Genomic DNA, 20,295 nt, shown 5'->3' with positions numbered 1-20,295 from the left:
GTTCTGAAAAAAATATAAGTTTGTATTTATGCAAAAAAAAACAATAAAATTATTTGCACAGAGTAAAAAAAGAATAAGTAGAATAAAAATACACGATTAGCTAATTAGCAATGACATTATTATGTTTCACAGATTAAAAGTATAAAGAGTAGGTATAAAAATATGAAAGCATAAGATTAGCTAATTAGCAATTACATTATTTGCACAGAGTAAAAGTATAAAGAGTAGGTATAAAAATATAAACCTTGTCTTACTAATGAAAAGATTCTAAGGTAGGTATATCATGATGATTTTCAGGTCTTTATATTTTGAAAAAATACAGTTATCGTAAAACAAAAAATATGTTAAGATTTCTCCTTTGAAATTTAAAGTATGTTTGCAAAAGCTCTCTTTAAATGCTAAATTATATGAAGTACATTTAGAAAAAAATTTACAATTGAAATTTATATCTTAAAAATGTTTATAAATGCAGTTATCATTGAACAATCAAACACAAATGATGAAAGTCCGAAGAAAATATTACATTTTTATTGGTGTATGGTAAATACCACCTCCCCCCACCCCCTCCTCCTCACCCTGATAAGCCAAAAAGGCCCATATCTCTCAAAATGCTCCTTTCATGCCTAGTTCAGATCTGGTCTAACTCATTTACATCATGCACAGTTTTCAACTTTGAAAGTGCATTGAGGACTCTTGTTTCTGTTGTGTGCAATGTGCCAGAGTTTGGATCACAACCATTGCAGCTTGCATTAGGATTTGCACTCAGAGATTCTTCATCCAATTCAAAACATAAAAAACTTCTATCAAATAAAACCGAAATACAACTTTTACCAGGATTACCATTCCAAATATAAAAAAATTGAGCAAGATCAGAAGAATCTCCATCATTCCAGAACTGGAAAAATGTAGACGCCGTATCTTTGCATGCAGTTTCAATGCTCAAACTAAAGATATGTCCATTATAGTTGTATGTTACTTGCTGAGTTTTCATCATCTTCCAACTGATTTTAAGAATTTCCGCTTGTATTCCAACAATTTTATCCAATTTGTTAATGTCTCCTAACAAGTCCTTGTCTGATTTGACTGTAATCATTTCATTCTCATCTAAAGCTAGAAAATCTGTTTTATCAAATATAGTTTTATTTCTGATTCCTTTTTGAAAATAATTGACTATGGCATAGTAAGGAATATCATCAAATAAAGATTTCTTAACAGTCACATACTGTGTAGTGCCAGGGTTTCCTTCTTCATCAAATTCATACTTGAACTTATAAACCTCCAAATTATCCAGACGTGCAGTGATTTCAGCCTCTAGTTCGGTAAGTTGGAAGTAACTGGCCTCTACTGATAAACTCTTTAGTTCTGCTTTGTTCAGTTCTGGCAGATTCTTCTCTCTCAAATAATTCAAAATTGTTTCAAACTTTTTTGGGTCTCTATCCATGAAGTAAGCACCATCCTAAACAAGAAAAGTTTAAACTAGGATTGTGTCTTGGGTTGAAACAAGATATTAGTCTTTTACATAAGTGTAAAGATTAAAGAGGGGGGGGGGGGGTTATTCATTGAAACCAAAACTAAAAGTCAAAGGAATTCAACTAATCCGAACATAAGCCTTTAAAAATGAATAAACATGCTGCATTAGTCACTACATTGGTTCTAAATGTCCCAACCATCCCACCTTTCCCACCCCCTCAATAAGATAGTGTCCAACTAACTTTACAAATACCTTATCTATTGCAGCTGGTGCCAATGGAGAGTCGATATCAAACATTCTTCCCAGAACTGAGTTAGGTTCTCTCATCAATGTTTGTCGCGTTGTTGTAAACCTGTGATAATAAACTAAAGGGGTAGTTCCATGAAATGCATTTGAACTTAACTAAGTGTACCGAAATTTTTTTCCTTTTCTTAGATAATATTGCATCTATAAATCATAGGTATAAATGAAAGTTTTCAAAATTGACAAGACTTGACAATTTTACACTTGTGATTTATGCAACTCTTATGTGTATATTATCATCTAATATTGAACAGGAAAAAAATATGCAGATTACTAAAGGGATAGTTTCATGAAGTGCATTTAAAAAAAAATCGTGAACTGTAAGTTTTTTCTACTTTAAATAACGTAGTAGTGCATAATATAAAGTTATTGATAAAAATTAAAAGATTTGACCAGGGATTTTCCTTAAAAAATGAGTTTTTCATTTTTATTTTCAACTTTGTTGCATGTTATATATGGCGAAAACTTTTTTGTCATAAATACAACTTTAGATAGCATTTATTAGTTAATAGAACTTCAAACTTTTTATACAACAAAATACACATAACAAAGAATGACAAATAAAATATTTAGTATAGTACTTAGAGTAGTGATCTTTTTATATGTCTTAGTAGAATATATCAGGCATTGGATAGATATGATTGTGATAAAGAATTTTAACATTGACCTGACCGAACTTTTTTTTGGACAATATCTAAAAAAGTTAGTAATTTGCAATATAAATTACATGAGAATGGTCTTTATATATATATGTTGTATGGTTAGTTGGTATTTCCGCGTGAGATAATGTGTATATTGTAAGTAAACCGGACGGTTTTCTTTATATTTAAAAAAAGAATCTCTAGAAAACCTGTCCTATAATGAACCGGATGTTATTTTTATGTTTTTTAAGTAACTTGTCCCAAGGGGAACCCCTGTTCAATTTTTTTATAACTCTTGTGAAATATGTGGAAAAAGATTCTCTGATATTGGTGTTTTGGCTATACATATTTGGAAAAAAATAGACCATTCTCATGTAATTTATGTGGCAAATCACTTTAATTTTTTTAGATATTGTCAAATAAAAAAAGTTTGGTCTGGTCAATGTTAAAAATTCTTTAACATATAATCATATCTATCCAATGCCTAATATATTCTACTAAGACATATAAAAGTTCACTACTCTAAGTACCTTAACTCTTTAAATACACTTCGTAGAACTATCCCTTTGATTCAAATGCATTTTCTGGATCCATCCCTTTGGAAGCAATTATATTGAATATCAACTTTGGAACATTTAGAAATTGGATCAAAATCCATGCTTTCCCAAATTACATAATAGTTATCTCTCGCATCGTATTATAAACAGTAGGGTTGGGCCGGATATCCGGATATTGAAACTATCCGGCCGGATATCCGGCTATATAATTTTTTATACTTTACACCAAAAATCTCTGATTTTGAAAATCTTAAATGGCTATAATTTTCTTATTATTGAAGCTAGAAGAACATTTTTTCTGAATAAGTTTAACTTTATGTAAATTTATATAAGATTTCTAAAGAATTTTTTTTTTACTACTTTAATATCTGGTAATTTGGCCGGTTATCCGGCCGGATATCCGGTAATTTGGCCGGATAACCGGATATTTGCCGGATATCCGGCGTTGGTCGGATATCCGGCCGGTTACCGGATATCCGGCATTTGAAATCCGGCCAAAAAAGTATCCGGCCCAACCCTAATAAACAGCTTTTGGCGGATATAAAATGGCCCGTGCCTTTGGTATCTCGGGGCTAAAAAACTGTTTTTAATTATGATCGTACATTTTTATATTCGTAGAAAACTTGATATAACACGATGCTAGACATAGCATTTTCTTATGGATGAGAACCGGTTCCAATCCACCGGATATCAATCGGTTTCGAATGAATACGGGAAAAAATATAATTTTATTATACAATTAGTACCTATTTTTGACAAACAAACATTGTCAAACGCCTTGAATTTTGATTCTTTGAAAAGGGTTAAATCCATTACAAAACTGCTTTAACAAGGGACGTGCAAGCAATGTAATTTTTTTAGAAGGTGGTTATGATTGCGCGAAGCGCTTAAATATGTTTTTTTTAAATGCTAGGGTCATGGGGGAGTTCTAAAAATTAAGATATTCCCTCTTTCCCCAAACCCTTATCATTGTCACCTATCAAAATTTACAGATCAAAAAAATATACCTTTTCCCTCCAACATTCAGTTGAATAATATCATTGTAGGACATCTTTGTATTATATTTTATCTGAAAACAAATACATGGTAACTGGTAAGTCATTAACAAAATTAATCTGACAAAGGATCTGATAGTCTACAAAACTTTATATATAATACATAACAATAAATTATGATGACCTCAGTCTAAAATTTTTAAAAGGGACATTGAAGAAACTCAAAAGATTGCTATTTGAAACCGAAATCTGCAATATTTGAGAAACAATCTTTTTCTAAAAAGCTTGATTTTAATTTTTTTTACATTAAATTAATTACACAATACTAACATATGAAAAGTTCCTAGTAGTAATAATTTAATAATTTAAGTTGTAATTCAATAAAAGAAAAGGGGGTGGGGCGGACGGGACACTTTTCATAACTAAACCTAAAACACAAAGGAACTTAACCATGAATAGAGTTAAAGCAATGAAATTTGACATAGCAGTTGCTTTTAAGAGTTACATTATGAACTGGATTATAACAGTTGCGAAACCGCCGCTGCCAACAAATTTCCGCCGAATTTCTTTTTTGCTTTATCTCGTTAAATTAGACAATTTTTAACAAACTTTTTATTTACAAATAAAATTTCCCTTATATTTTCACTTGACACTTAAGAAAATTTCAAACATGTTAGTACCTACTCATCAAAATGGTGTCAAGTGTAAATATAAGGGAGTTTTTAAAAATTATCTCAAAAGATTCAAAATCGTTTAATTTGGCGAAGAAAAAAACAATTTTCAGCGGAAAACTGTGGTTCTGCCGCCGTATCTTCACAGTTCCATATTGTACATCATAAAGACAACTTTAATACCAAATTTTAGTGCTGCAACTCTTTATTTGGTTGAGTTCCTTTTTGTTATATCTTAAGTTTTAAAAGTGTCTCATCAGTCTTACCCTTTTTAAAGTAAATTAATAACACAATACATAAATTTTTTACACAGAATACAAAGACTAGAAAACTTTACTCTTGAGATTTATGCATCTTTTAATGATATTATATTTTCATCAAAACAGCAAGATAAAACTTATAGTCAAGTCATGCCATTTTGTTTATCATATACTTCCCTATTTAATTATATATTTATAAACCTTATTCTTGTGATTTATGCTTGCAATTATTTTCTGATATAGTAACCTTAGAAATCTTAAATTAAACAGTGTTTACTCTCTTCTTATGTCTACCCTTAGTATCTTTTAGTTTTTTGTTCATAAATTTAATGAATAATTTCTTATCTAATACTGAATTACTATCACAATTATTAATCCGAGCCGTATCAACATCACTTATATTTTCTATGGCATCTATGAGGTGGACATTTGTTTTATGCTTTCGCAGATTCTCTTTACGTGTAAATGACTTATTGCATAAATCACATTCATGAGGTTTCAGGCCTGTATGTGATCTTTCGTGCACTGCTAAGTTTGATTTGATAAGAAAAGAAGCACCGCATGTCTTACACGAGAAATCTTTTTCACTGCTATGCATTTTTTGATGTCTAACCAGGTATCTCTGGGTAGCAAAATTTTTACCACATGTTGTGCACTCAAAACTTTCAGAGCTACTAGCGACAAGATGTAGCTCACTGTGTCTGGCTAAGTTGGTCTTTTCCGTGAAATATTTGCCACAGAGTTCACAAGAGTATGGTTTTTCTCCCGAGTGGCTTTTCACGTGTCGATTCCAGTTACCCTTGGCAGCAAAAGATTTTTGACAAATATCACATGTAAATGGTTTCTCGCCCGTGTGTGTTCGTTTGTGGTTAATCAGAAGAGCTTTTCTTACAAATGCTGAATCACAAGTATCACAAGAAAATAGTTTTTCCTCACCGCCATGAACACGTTTGTGTTTTTGAAGTTGGTTGTTGTTTTCAAATGTCCTCGAACATACTTTGCAAGGAAATTGTGGTAGAATTTCAGGTTCTGATTTTATAACTATGTAGGTGTCTGGCTCCTAAATAAAACAGATGCTTATATGGCGTATTCCCTCAAAGTGCCTAGTTGAGCATTGACCCCCAACCTTCCCAATTTTTGAGATAAATTATTTTTTTTTTGAGGTGGGGGGGGAGGTTGGTTTTTCAGAATTACTTTAAGTATAGATTAAGTTCTATTAGGTACTGGGTAAAGACATTAATGCATTAGTAAGGAATAGATGAAAAGTACCCACCCCCATCCTTAAGCTACAGACACACATAGTCATCCTGTTACTTTAATGTAAGGATTACTAGATCTTACCAATAATCACACCCCCTCAGCTCCCCCCCTTTCTTATTCATAAGTCATCTAACCTCAAAATCTGTTTCTTCTTCTTTTATTTCCGAAGTATCAAGATGGGAAAATATTATCCCGTCAACTTCTTCTGTCTTCATTTTTAAAAATTTTTTAAATCATCATATGATCTGAAATTATAAATAGTTATTAAAATAACAATCACAACAAAACAATTTTATTACAAAATTTTAAAAAGGGTAATTACACGAAATGCATTTTAACTTAAATTAGTGAACCTAGTAGTATTTTTCTTTAATATCATATGAATCTATCAAGTACAGTGGGATGCTTTCAAGGTGAGAGATTTTTCTCGTATGTTAATTTCACCCTTAAGGTGGGAGCTGGGTGAGGGATATAAGTCTTTCAGAATTTTCTCTTTGTTATGCTGCCAATAGCTTTCTATAGACAACTTAACATCCAAGATTGGTCTACTATTTCTTCCCTGTTGGCTTGTCAAAGTCAACCCTTATTTTATCGTTCTGCCACCTTGAAATCATTCCACTGACATAAATGAAAGAAATACATTTACAATTACTTTTACTGGTGTTACAGCGTTATCATTTATTTCCTTATGAAATACTAATCTAAAACGATATTCTTGTAATATATGCTTGCAAATATTTTTATCAAATGGTAACACAAACAATCACAAATAAGACATTTTAAGGAGTATCTCAAAAACTATCTTTTGAACATCCTTAATGCTATCCCATAATTATTATATTCTGCAAAAACATTTTATGGTTCGCTACTTTAAGTTTCACAATTCGTCAAAAGCACTTCATGCAACTAACAAAGGTATACAACAAAATTAACTAGTTAAATCTAAAAATAAGCTCAATGATTGGTATTAAAATATCACAAAACCGTTAAAAGAAACAAAGATACCTATAAAAAAAATCTAACAGAAATGAGATTTTAAAATATTTAGGTAAATATCCTATTCTTTACTACAAAAAATTTAATATTTTATAAAAAATCAATACAAATATAGTTCAAGTCTCACAAAAACTAAACAATATTTAAAAAAAACATGTTTTATACAATCATTTGAATAAGATCTGATAAGGCTTAATCATTCTTCGTGTACAGAAATAATATTATCAGTTTCATTTTTGTTGCAAACATTCTTAGCTTTCTTATTTGCAATAATTGATTTAGAATCTTGAAGAACGTTTCGCTTAGCTTCAATAAGAGTTGCTTCGAGATCATTGTTTGGATTAATAAGCTCGTTAGTGTCATTTGTAAGACATTTGGTATGAGGGGCAGTTTCAACTTTATCATTAGAGATCTTTGTGAGGTGTAGTATCTTGTGTCTATACAATTGTCTTTTGTCATTAAATATGTTATTACATACTTTACATGAATATGAAAATGATTTGAAGTTGGTTATGTTGAGTTTGACTAGATTCACTTTGGCATTTTTAGGGCAGTGTTCTTCTTGTTTATGTTTCATTAAAACATCAAGATTTGTAAAAGTTGTGTAGCAAAGTTCACAGTAATTTAAACAGAATACATTATCGTTGAAATCGAGATAAAATTCATACAGATTAAGATAGACATTGCGTACTCGAATTTTCATCTTTCTTCTAATATGAGATTTTATGTGAGCTTGATAGAGATTCTTTTCTGTGCAACTGAAATTGCATATATCACATGAATATGACGCATCAGAAACAATATTATGATATCTCAAATTGTGCGCCTTCAAGTAAATACAAAGCTTGAAAGAAATCTTGCACACATAACAAAAAGATTTGCTGTCATCTTCATTGTTGATATCATGAACATTTTTGTGCTTATCTAAAGCTTCTTGACTAACACAAATTTTATGGCAAAAATCACATTCAAATACTGAACCCTTTTTATGTTTACGCTTGTGCCGTCTCAAAGCTTCTTCATTGTAGAATGATTGTATGCATATCTCACACGAAAATGGCTTTAGGTTTGAGGAAGGATGTTTTCTCAATGTGTGCATATAAATATTGTCTTTTGTTGAAAATGAGTGTTTGCATATCTTACAAGAATATGGTTTAAATTTTTCATGTACTATTCTAATGTGTCGGGTTAGAGTGGATTTTTGAACAAAAGCTCGGTTGCACAAAGGACAAATATTTGTTTTATCCTCCATTTCTTGTGATCTCTGCGTTTTACTTACAGAAGTATTTTCAGTGGCTTTGTAAAACTATCCATTTGATTAGGTAGGTATTTATGTTTGTTGCTTTTAAAAGTTTTACTGTTAAAGAAAATTGTCAAACTATGGTTCCCTGAAAAAAAGAATCAATATTAACTAAATAAATTGGAAATATAACCAATTTTTTTTTACTTTAGGACGACTGCATTTACAGGTCGTACAGATCCCTCCCCCCCGCCCCGTCATATTTTTGAAAAGACTTAAAAGTAGAGAGGTGGGGGGGGGGGGGTAGAGCTTATAAGATCATAAACATATATGCCTAATAACATAACCTAATTTAACATAAAGTAAAAAACACATAAGGAGGGGTGGGTGGTTGTTCTGTGCTTGGCTCGGCACATTGAGGGAAACCGCCACTAAATTCCATTCTCCTCTAACTTAATAAAACTTATCAAAGAGCTTCTAACCAAATAACATAAAAGAGAAGTTTTTCTACTAATGATTAAATGAAGCTTACCTTATAAAAAGAAAATTGCTAAACCCCCCAAAAACTTGATTCATCTTTCTACAAATCTGAAATACAAAAACACTTCAGTACAACAAACAAACACACACCAACTTTTAAACATATAAAGATGTAATTAAGAAATTTTTTCTTGTTTATCATTAGCTATGTATGGAAGACTTTAACTACAAAATTTGCTGTAAAAATGTCTAATTTCTCAATATTAAAAAGTGAACCAATAAGATCTTCTGCTTCCACATATACAGCTAACAACTAAACTAGAAGGAGAACAAAAATAGAGAGAAATAATAAGAAGTAATAATAAGTACAAACTTACATAAAGAATATTTACATACAAGATAATAAAATTCAACAATTTTGGAGGTAATTTCTACATACATTTTTTGTATAATATAATATATCAAATCAGTTTTTTTTTAGTACAATAATATATTCATCAATAAAACATGGCATATTAAATCAGGACTTCAAGTTGTACACATATAGTAGGTTAATTAATGTAAAAATCCTGAAATCAAAGTTTCAAGGACACTTAAGAAATGCCAGATTGCCATGGGTGTATATTCAGCATGGTATCCCCGTCTAAAAAGGCGGAGCTGGGAATAGGGCCAGAAACACCAATGATATTGGGAAATATTTAATAATCAGCAAAAAGCTTCTTGTCCTCTCTTCTACAGACACAAATATTCCTTGGGCTGAAGGGGATTTTAATTTGAACTAATTGGGGGGGAGGGGGGGGGGGGGGGAATTCACAGCACTAATAACCAAACCTCTTCTTGACTTTGAACAAAATTGTTAATAACTTTCAAGAATGTTTTTAGGTATCCTGGAGTACCTTGATTACAAGATATCTACATTAACCTTTACCCTTTATCATATGTGATCATAGTTAGAAAACGATATTTTCCATTATCTTATTTCTTGCTGCATCAAAAAGCAGGTAAAAAGTGTCATTCAATAAAAATAATTTGTTTGTCAGCCAATTGTACTAATCAACATAAAATCAGATAATTTCATCAGAATAATTTCTCCTTTGGCAGTAAATAAATTCAATATTGCCGTATAAGATGAATAAGGAAAATTTTCGAAGTAAAACAGGTTTGCCTTTAATGATTAAAAATGGCTTAATTCGGCAATTTTTATTACCTGTTAAATAAAAATAGATTTATTATTACTTGGATCTTACACCAGATATCATGGTACTCTGATAAAATAAAACTTGTAGCTGGCTAAAATAATCATAAGTGAAACTTTGATTGAATGACAATTTTTATCTTCTCTATTATTTCATTCACTCAAATCTCAAATTATACATATTCTTATGGCAAACAATAATAATTTTGTTGTTTTTGATTAAGTTTTAATCATAGAAAACCTTTTGTTAAAATACAAGTATTTCTAAAAATCATAAATGATTTCTAACATAAGAGGTATTTAAAAAACATAAAATAAAATTTTTACACATATTAACTACTTAAAATTTGACTATTTTTCATACAAAATAATATATATCTATTTACATATTTTAAATTTGATTTGCATTATGATTTTTTTCAGAATCTAAAGTATTAAAAATATTTACATTACATAATAAAATTATTCCAATAATAGTACCTATTTAAGAAAAAGATAAAAATACACTCACAAAGATTAACTGTACTAAATTTTTTTTTACCCATTTTGTATGATTATTGAACAAATGGAGATCTAATGTAAATCTCAGGGATATAAGGATAAGTTGGTTATTATAATTCAAGTTCGGTTGACGTCACCCAGAGTTTCATACGCCAAAACTTATGAAAAATCTGTAAATGACTATTATGACCTGCCAAAAGTTGCATGAGTTATTTTCATATGTATCATCCCTCATGAACTTTCCCAAATTTCTTTTCAAAAAATAAATCTATCTTGTTAAACTCCAAAGAAGTACTATTAAAAAGGCACTTTCTTACAGTCAACCTATTGTCATTTGATTGCGGTGTAACGCACTCAAACACCCGCTGGTAATGGGTTACCCAATGCACAACTAACCCTTTTCAAAAACTACCTTTGTCCTACTACTCGTATTATTGATGTCATTCGCCTGATGTATCAGCAGAAGGTTCTATTTCTAACTTCTTAAATATGCCGCGGTGCGGTCAAGATTCGAACCCAATACCTCCTCCAGGACAGCAAGCCAGTACGTTAACAAACATGCCAGTGATACAGGTTATGATTGAAAGCTAACCCCCCCCCCCCAAAAAAAAAAAAAAAAAAAAAAAAAAAACCCTCAAGTCCCCCCCCCCCTCCAAATAAAGAGAAATTTTTAAATAATTAAGATTAGTTTTCATGAAAACTAAAAATATTCTTTTTGGTATTGCAAAATTGCATATAGACAGACACACCTACATCCTACCCCTTGTAAACTAGATATTCAATTACTTGATAGAAAAGCATAAAAAAATTACCTACAGTTTTTCCCAGAAAAAAAAATCCGAGAATCCCGCCTACTTATCCTTACATTCCTGAGTTAAAACAGACTTGCAAAATTCAAAATTCAAGTTTAATTTACAACTATTTTTATAAAAATCAGCTAAACTACATAATTATAAGATCATATATAATAAAAATTATTCAGATTAGATACAAGTTCAAGTTGCTTACATAGATTTATATAAATTTTTCTCGGAAAGTCTATAAATTAGTATTTCAAAATAGAAAACTAATGTAATAAGTTCCTTAAAAAACAAACTGGCACTCATAATGAATAGAAAAGTTAGAGATATATAAATGAAATCAGTACTGTATTTCAATTTAAAATAAGTTTTAAAAATGTAATTTTTCAATCAGTATCAAAAGGACTACAGTAATTAAAGTTAAGGTACATTTCTTATTTTGTTTGGAAAAATTACTTATTTAATAAATTCAAAATAAGTCTTATTTTGATAAATTAAGTCTTAAAAATATAATTAAATTTTGATCAAGTGTAACTAAATAAAACATTATAAAAGGACTCTACGATTTATAAGCTTTACAAAAACTAATATTAATATTTATACATAATATAGGATATCTGTAACCAAGAAATCGTAGCGTCCTTTTTCTTAAACAAACAAAATTTGTAAAATATGGCTTTCAGTGTCCAATGTTCTATTGTTGATCATAGTACCCATTCCTCTGTTGCTGGACTACATATTGTGCCACTGTGTCTATCTGGTTGACCCGGGACACGTCAATAGTGTTGACCCTGGTCACTGTGTTCAACTCCAAGCTCGGGTGCCCAGTGCTTCTGGCAAAAAAGGTGTATTAATATAATTTATCTAATATTTCCAGAGGTGTATATTCTGCACAATATTCATTTTTTTCTCTGCTGCAAAATTTTTAATTTCTTACCTCTCCTAGTTTTATCCATCAAGGAAGGGGAAAAATGGAAAAATATTTTCAGAAGTCTTTAATTTATTCTTATATTATCCCCCTTCCCATATATTCTTTTATTTTTTTTTCACCAAAAGGATGGGACAAAAATGTTTTCAGTTCTCATAATTTTTACATTTTTCTCCCAAACCACATATATACACCCCTGGAAATCTTCTTAAATATTTTTAAAACATCAAAAAAAGCAACATCTAATTTAAAAAATCTATTGTTATTAGTATCTTTCTGAAGAATGCAAACACATGAAACTTTAAGTCAAGGATAAATAAAATTGAAGTAAAAAAGTTGTTTTCTATAAAATATGTTAGAAATTATAGGTTTAAATAGGGATGGGACCATGGATTTTAAGCTATTTTGGACTTTGGGCACCAGAACCAATGCAAAGACAAAGCTTACTGTCTATCTGGTTTAGAAGGTACATTTCTAAAATTTAATTAATTACCCATTGTCTCATCCCTATATATTTGGTTAAAATCGATCTTGCTAACTGCTGGACCAATATGTTTATCCTCTAAAGTGAAGCTTTTTAGAGGTCCAGGGAGATTTATAACTGTTTTGGGGAGGGTAACTTCACTCTCTCCCATCCCAAAATAATACTAAAATTATGCAATATCTTTTTTTACCTATTAATGGTTATCAATTGTTCCTGGAGACCCTGGCCACCAAGGGAAGGATGGTGGATACGATTCAGCTGGTCAAGGTTTACCGTATGGTGATTACCTACAATAAGACAATAAATGTGCGTAAAATAACATGTCAAATGTATGTTTATGATCTAGGAGCAATACCGAGGAGGAGATGGACAAGATCATCAACTACATCAACAACCAAATCAATTTTATCCTGTATAAATATTTGAGTATTATGTGCCTTTATAATAACTGCCTTATTGCATTTATTATGCTTACTGATATGAACATTTGTAATTCCAGAGAAGCCCTGGGGTTTTTTTAATATTTACTTCTGTGGCAGCTAAGTTTATGTGAATCACACGTTGCATTGTGTGTGTCCGCCTGCATTAAGCCCAGGTAGTGGTTTTATGCTATTTTCTCAAAATGTATATAAGTATAGATGTACAGAGTGACCACTCAAAATTTACAAATATATAGTACATTTATAGTACATAAAAATTTTCATATAGTACCATATAGTACACAAAATTTAAACTAATATAGTACCATATAGTACCAAAATTTTAACTAATTATGTAGTAATATCATATAGTACCAAATATTAAAAAAATAGTACCTATATATCTTATTAAATAAAGTAGTAAGGGTTTTATGTCTGAAGCTTAAGATCTCATTAACTACTGAACAATTGGGGTAGCAATTTTAGGTAAGCTTCACTGAGGTCGTATGTAGGTTTGGGGCTATTTAATTTTCAGAATTATGTCCTGGGATGTCCTAGAATCTAGGTACTTAGCTGATAGTCTATAATACAAAGAAGCTTGATGTCTGTCCGTCTGAAGATTAAGAATTTGGTAACTGCTGAACTGAATGGGCACTACTCTTCAGGGAATATACATACTGGTCATATAGTGGTTTTAAGCAATTTTTGTGGGGTTGGTAAATCCTAACCCCCTCAAAAAAAAGAAAATGATATCCACCACTAAATTTTTTCTTGTAAGTAAAAAGTAATTGCTGAACCAATTGGGCTCTACTCTTCAGAGAATATTTATACTGTTCATGTGGTGGTTTTAAGCACAGTGTGGGGCGAAGCCGCAGAGAAAAAAAAACAAATAAAGGGGATAGGAAATCCCCCTTAACAACCCCCCCCGCAAAAAAAAAGAAATTTCACCCAAAAAAATGGGATATTCCTAGTAATTTTAAACAAAAATAGTTTTCCTTAAAACTGAGGACTTTTTAAAAATGTAATAATAAGGTTTTTGTGAAATGATGAGGGAGCATTAAACAATTTTTTTAATTGGTGGAAGAACCGAACACTAGAAGACTTTTTTTCAAATAAGTCCTAAAAATGGACATTTATTGCGTAATTAAAGGGACTGTGAACGAGAAAATTTCTCATCAGATTATCAAATTATGTCCAAGATTGGGAAAAAATTTCCGGACTATATAAATGTGCGGTTATTTGTCTTTTTTTCCTTCTATAGCTAACACTAAACTTTTGACATAGTTCTCTATTTTTCACAACAGTTAAGCTGACTTTTAACACCATCCTTGCTTTAACCCAATGTATAGTTACTTAGAAATTGATAAAATAAGCAATACCTATTTTTTATTAAATACCAAATACAATAACAAAGCTAGAAACAGGTTTTTTTATTAGTATCCAAGTAACTTTAGATGGCCCACCTTTAATTAAAAATTTGTAAATAATAAAGGTGCAATATTTATTTATAAACAGTCTGATAAAAGTGTAAATAATTCTCCTAAGTGGGTTATTTATTGTCCAACACAATAAAAAAGGATATTATTATTTTAAAGAACCTCTGAGATTCAACCCTTTGTAGACAGTGAGTGTTAATAGGACGTTTTTGGTTGATCAGTGTAGTGAAATGTGCTTAGAAAATGTTAAGATTTGATAATCAGATGAGAAATTTATATGTCCACACTCCCTTTAAAGATGTCGCACATAAAGGTATTAATTAAAATTTACAGTGAGGATTTAAACCTATACATTTCACCGACTCAGAATTACCAATTTTTTTTTATAATTCAATGGGCGTGCTGTTCCAACCAGTTCCTTTCATGATATTATGACTATTGATACTCAAAAAAGTGTTCTGGTTGCTTTTGTTCAGCAATATGTCAGTTTTGATTTTCATAAAAAAGAGAAGGGTTCCCTCTGGAGGAGAAAATTTTTCTTCTTTCAAAGTATGGCTTTATTTACCTTCCTGAAGAGTAGATTAAGAATCAAAAAATAGTTTATAAAAATATTGACTCTTGAAAAGTTATCCTTAAATAACTCAAAATCTGCTGATTTTGCTAAAACATCCAAAATTGTCAGTCTTTTGAGGATAGCCCTTTCTATGATCAAAATCTTTAAAAATCGTTTTTTTAAAATTCTTTAATATACTCTTTGGATCTACTGCAGTTCGCGGTAAAATATTGCTTGTAAGCAATATTTCCAAAAATCTATAAAATTTAAAGGCTGCTAGCTGCCAAACGGCTGAACGTACAGATCATGCCCGCACACTGTTTTAAGCGGCATAAGAAGGCCTACAAATAATCTGGAATAGCCATAAATCAATAATGCATAATTATCTCGCAGTGCTGAGAAATGCGCGAAAAAGACCTATTTTACGCGTTTTTTCTTCAGTGAAGCTTTCCCTGTGCATAATTGGATCTTGGCTATTCCAGATTATTTGTAGGCCTTCGTAGGCCGCTTAAAATGGTGTGCGGATATGATCTGAACATTCAGCCGTTTGGCAGCTAGCAGCTTTTAAAATTAATAGATTTTTGGAAATATTGCTTACCAGCAATATTTTACCGTGAACTGCAGTAGATCCTACTCTTCAAAGCAAATTCAGGAAGGTGTATAAAGCCATAAAAAAATTCTTTTTTTTTATGAAAATCAAATTTACATATTGCTGAAAAAAGCTACCAGAACACTTGTTTTGGTGTCAATTGTCATTATATCATATGATAAAAGAAATGGGTTAAAATAGTGCGCCAATTTTTTTTGCATTTTGAGTCGGTCTACCTTACATACACCTCCAAGGTCCTACCCTAACCCAGCAGGGCATTCTTTACTTAACCTAACTTGGACATCTAGCAATATACAGGAAAAGCACTAATTAAAAATTTAGCCTATGTATTTAGCCGCTTTAGCAATCATAAAAATATGAAGAACAAAAAGAGTTTTATATCTTATAAGAAATAATAAAAATTATTGAAGCAAAAAAATATATGATCATTGATCAAGGTGATTTTAAGAGTCATTGCATATTTCAAAGCTTATAATTTTACTTTACATACCCAAATCACTACTCTCTATATTAGTATGTATTAGAGCTGAAAGTACATTGTAATATTACAAACAATATTATAATACTTTGGTTGGTAATAAGTTTTAAAATAATATTAAAAAAATTTCATATAGTACCAAAATTTTAACTCATATAGTACATATAGTACCTAGTTTGTTATATAGTACCATATAGTACAAAATTTTGACTATATAGTACATAAAGTACATATAGTACACAGTGGTCACCCTGGATGTATAACCCAGACAACTACCCGGCCAGGTGGTGGGGACCTTTTTCGTCTGCTAGCAAATTGCTTTATGCTCTTTGTAACGACTTGTGTTTATATTTCTGACACTTTTGACAAAAGTACTCAAAGACTCAATTGAAAGTCCACACAACGTGGGTAGAGCTTGTGCCCCTCTATTTTTTAAATTTAATAATAAGACAACAACATTTAAAACAAAAATAGGACACTTAAGACAATACGCGATAATCAACATGCCAATTTCAGAGATGGTAGAGCAAATGTGCCACTTTTTGAAGCCATTATAAAATAATTGTGACTGCCGCCGGAATAAAAAAGTGAAAATCAGCCACCCACCCACCCTTTGAATTTTCAAAATTGATTTTAATTATTAATGAATGAGAAACAATGACCTCCAGGATAATTCAAGCAATTTGTATGTAGCTTTCCTGGCAATCAATATTTAAATATATATTTAATAAAAACTTACTTCTAGTAATCTCAAGACCTCCAATAGTATGATTTTGTCCGCCCCGGTTAATTTCCAAGCCCTGCAGATGTCCGCGGTTAGGTTCCATGGTATGGTTAATTCTATGTATAATTAAACCACCTTCGTGGTGGGAGTCCCGCTCCATGATACCCGGATGGTTAACCCTGGTTGTAATGGCCTCCATCGGGGGGTTTGTAATTATATGGTTCATCCTTGTTGACTCCGGCGTTGACCTCTGGGCCACCACTTCAAGATTCATTTTGGCCGCCACTTCCAGCGCTTGTGCTGCGGCTGCAGCCGCCGTTGTGGCCACCGAGGTTGTCGTAGTTTGGCTGTTAATTGTGGTAGTCGCACCATTGTTGCTGCCAGGGTTCATTTGCATTTTTTCTGTCAGATGTGTCAAAATGTGCTTCTCAAAGACCTCCTTGTCGTTGCTCTGCATGTTGCATACTTCGCATGTGTATGTGTCCTCGGGCTTCTTGTGGTAGCGCATCACGTGCACGTCCAGGTTAATCTTGCTCTTGAATGAGGTTTGGCACACGTCACAAGAATATCCTCCCTCAGATCTGAATAAATAAAATATTTATATTAATAAAATGTTTGTGTTTTTATGTAATTTCTTCTTAAAGTCTGTCTTAGTTAATAATTTAATAAATCCTTTTACATTGTCTTAAGTATTTCCCTACAGGTACGTTCAAGAGGGAGGAATTAAAAAAATATTTAATATACCCCCCCGGCCCCCCCCCCCCCAGGAATTTTAGCACTTCTTGCCTCACTTCAAAAATCTGAGTTTCTACAAATTGGGTGAATTCTTTAACATTGATTTCTCTCCCCAAATATTGCTTAGGACATTAAAAGAATAGGTTAAAAAAATTAATACCTACCAAGTTACCAATACATTTCTGACTGAAATTGGCCCGTTTTAAAGTTTTGGTAAGTTCTCGAAATCTAAAGAAGAAAAAAATGTTTTACCTTCCCCTTCTCCCCGTACTTTCTTCCTGAACTGGGGCCGGAGTGGCCGGCACCCCACTTTGCTGCTGCTGCTGCTGTTCAAAATATTTCTGCTCATACTCGTTCTCCCACTCGTTGGCATTAGTCTTCACGTGAAAAGTTGCAATATGCACGTTCAAACTCTGCCGATGTCTGAACGGCCGCTTGCAAAACTCGCATTCGACAATCTCATTGCTCGAATGTTTGCGTTTGTGTCGTTTCAGTGCTTTCTCGTCGTAGAAAGATCTGTTGCATAGAGTGCATGCAAATGGTTTGAGGTTGCAGGTTGGGTGGCGCCGTAACATATGGATGTATAAATTATCCCTGCGTAACATGGATACATTCAAAATCAATTTTAACAAAAATTTTCTCTAGTAAGTATCTTTTATTTTTATGAATTTAAATAGGAGAGACCCTTAAAGGCCTCACAAAGTAAGAGATATAAGAAAAATAAAAAAAATCAGGATCTATAGGGATAAGACAATGGCCGATAAAATAAAGTACATCCCCAAGTAAGTAGGGTAAGTAGATCTATGATAAAGCTTATTTTACCTACCTAAACTAAGATTAGTTTGTCTTCAAAAAGGTCTAGTTGCATGAAGTGCATTTAACGAGTTTGTTTGGGTACTTTAAATTTTTTTTGAGAATATGAATAATAAATATATGTAAAACATAGGTTTACAATGAAAATATTGAGAGAAAAATCAACTTTTGCGTTACGTCCAATAATGTCTAATTTGTGATAAAAAAAAGTTACATTTTCATGATTGCAAGCATAAAAAGAATACCGTCAAACAAATAGAATTAAGTTTTTCTGAAAACAAGACATCTAAGTTGCATACATCACAAGAATACGATTTTCAAGATACTTTTAAAACTACATTGTAGAAAACTAAAATTCTTTAATATATACATACCTTTGCCCTAAAATTATAGTTTCAACCTATGAACAGGAAAAAAATGCGGTTTACTAAATTCAAGTTGAAATGAATTTCGTGCAACAACCACTTAAAGTTCAAAATAATTTAGTGTATCCAATATTCCTAGTAGAAAAAGACTGTGAACAGACAGTACAGGAATGCGGCTTAGCCTTGCAGTGAACTATTTGTACATGCCGCGTCATTGACGACTTCTGGGTAAAACTTTTGCCGCAGATATTGCATATTATACTACCGCCTTCCCCGGCGATACCGCCGATCTCCCCGCTATTTCCCGCCGTACTGCTACTGTCGGACATCTTGCTAGTGCAAAAACAAAATGGCGGTTGTTTTTATCTTGTTATTTTGGTTCTTGAAATAGTCTAAACAAAAAAATCATCTTTTAAAATTTAGAAAAAAAATTAAAGGAACAAGTTAGTTATTATACTAGTCTTTTCGCTCGAAGGGAGGAAAATAGCCTAGAACTACCCTGAGACATTTATGAAGCTTCCCAGAAAAGGGTACTAAATTTAGACCAGCAGTTTCGGCGATCTATCGCTTCAGACAAAAAATACTTCTTGATATTATAAATTTTACCTTATTATAAGTAAAACGGGGGTTAACTTTCACAAATCGTTACTTTCCTACCTACATTCTTTTAATCTGAAAAAAATACGTTCAAAGAATAACATTTATATATATATATATGTATGTAAAAAATACATAACTCTCTTTGTAAACAATAGAAAAATCAAACAAACCAAACAGTGATTTTTTAAAAATAAATTTTTTTGGACTCTTACATAAAGTTAGGAGAGGAAATATGCCGATATAGATAATAGTTATTTATCGCATCGTATTAGAGACAGCTTTCTGCGGTTATTAAAATGAAATATTTTAAGATTTAAACCAGTTTTGTTAGCCCCGTTTTTAACATTACGAGATACTGAGAAATTCCTCTCCCCTTTTTATGTTTTAGAAAATTGAATAACAATAGGTAAATGATTTTTGGGTAACTTAAATTTTAAAGAAAATATTCAAATTTTAAATGTTGACTATTTTATGTATCACAATGTAAAATATTTTTTAGACCAAAACAACCTATATTTATAAAGTATGAAATATTTGCATATCCATAAGTACAGGGGTGTATATTCTACAAAAGATTATGTTTTCCCTATTTAAAAAATACTTCATTTCTTCCTCCCCCCCCCCCCCCCAAGAGGGGAAAATTAAAAATAAATGCATTTAGTTAGGTAATTTAAATTTTCTTCCTTATTTGATAAAATATATTACAAATGTGGCTTTTTTTTCATTTTGATTCCACCCCCCCACATATTCCCCCCCCCCCCACCTTAGCAGGGGATCCTA

At 31.6% G+C, this 20,295-nt stretch overlaps 4 protein-coding genes across 11 annotated transcripts in view; 2 read left to right on the top strand and 2 right to left on the bottom strand.

Annotated features, from left to right (window-relative positions):
• LOC145310994 (chromosome-associated kinesin KIF4A-like) overlaps window positions 1–20,295 on the top strand; it is a 456,179-nt gene that overhangs the window by 359,881 nt on the left and 76,003 nt on the right. The window lies entirely within an intron of this gene.
• Window positions 1–20,295, top strand: part of LOC145322611 (uncharacterized) — a 447,245-nt gene that overhangs the window by 359,881 nt on the left and 67,069 nt on the right. The gene's annotated exons all lie outside the window — the stretch shown is intronic.
• On the bottom strand, window positions 2–4,037 carry LOC145311693 (uncharacterized). Its single transcript, XM_080150664.1, has 3 exons — window positions 3,980–4,037; window positions 1,724–1,823; window positions 2–1,456 (listed from the first exon to the last, which is right to left on the bottom strand). Exons 1-3 carry the CDS (start codon window positions 4,021–4,023, stop codon window positions 629–631), a joined length of 972 nt encoding a protein of 323 aa, XP_080006790.1. The 5' UTR covers window positions 4,024–4,037; the 3' UTR covers window positions 2–628.
• On the bottom strand, window positions 4,036–20,281 carry LOC145309520 (uncharacterized). Of its 8 annotated transcripts, none has more exons than XM_080150351.1 (9): window positions 19,522–20,281; window positions 19,053–19,307; window positions 17,990–18,333; window positions 17,018–17,583; window positions 12,973–13,069; window positions 8,927–12,203; window positions 6,293–8,542; window positions 4,905–5,958; window positions 4,036–4,395 (listed from the first exon to the last, which is right to left on the bottom strand). In XM_080150351.1, the coding sequence occupies exons 2-6, from the start codon at window positions 19,242–19,244 to the stop codon at window positions 12,065–12,067; spliced, it is 1,338 nt and encodes a 445-aa protein (XP_080006477.1). In that variant the 5' UTR covers window positions 19,245–19,307; window positions 19,522–20,281; the 3' UTR covers window positions 4,036–4,395; window positions 4,905–5,958; window positions 6,293–8,542; window positions 8,927–12,064. The 8 variants fall into 8 exon arrangements, with proteins under 8 accessions (XP_080006477.1, XP_080006483.1, XP_080006491.1 ...); XM_080150357.1 differs by having other exon boundaries at window positions 4,036–4,310; XM_080150365.1 differs by having other exon boundaries at window positions 4,036–4,157; window positions 5,193–5,958.

Source organism: Acartia tonsa, chromosome 1 (genome assembly GCF_053477335.1).
Source record: "Acartia tonsa isolate MP-2025a chromosome 1, ASM5347733v1, whole genome shotgun sequence".
In the NCBI taxonomy this organism is placed as follows: domain Eukaryota; kingdom Metazoa; phylum Arthropoda; class Copepoda; order Calanoida; family Acartiidae; genus Acartia; species Acartia tonsa.
This window is presented reverse-complemented; position numbering and strand designations above follow the sequence as displayed.

What these genes read in the sequence shown, in the direction of transcription:
- LOC145311693 (XM_080150664.1), bottom strand. Translation starts at nt 4,023, where the DNA reads ATGTCCTACAATGATATTATTCAACTGAATGTTGGAGGGAAAAG. An exon ending in CTGAATGTTGGAGGGAAAAG is followed by an intron (nt 1,824 to 3,979) that starts GTATATTTTTTT and finishes TTATTATCACAG; the next exon opens with GTTTACAACAACGCGACAAA. An exon ending in CACCAGCTGCAATAGATAAG is followed by an intron (nt 1,457 to 1,723) that starts GTATTTGTAAAG and finishes TTTCTTGTTTAG; the next exon opens with GATGGTGCTTACTTCATGGA.
- LOC145309520 (XM_080150344.1), bottom strand. Translation starts at nt 19,244, where the DNA reads ATGTCCGACAGTAGCAGTACGGCGGGAAATAGCGGGGAGATCGGCGGT. An exon ending in GTTCACAGTCTTTTTCTACT is followed by an intron (nt 18,334 to 19,052) that starts AGGAATATTGGA and finishes TCCATGTTACGC; the next exon opens with AGGGATAATTTATACATCCA. An exon ending in AGGTCTTGAGATTACTAGAA is followed by an intron (nt 13,070 to 17,017) that starts GTAAGTTTTTAT and finishes GTCTTATTGTAG; the next exon opens with GTAATCACCATACGGTAAAC.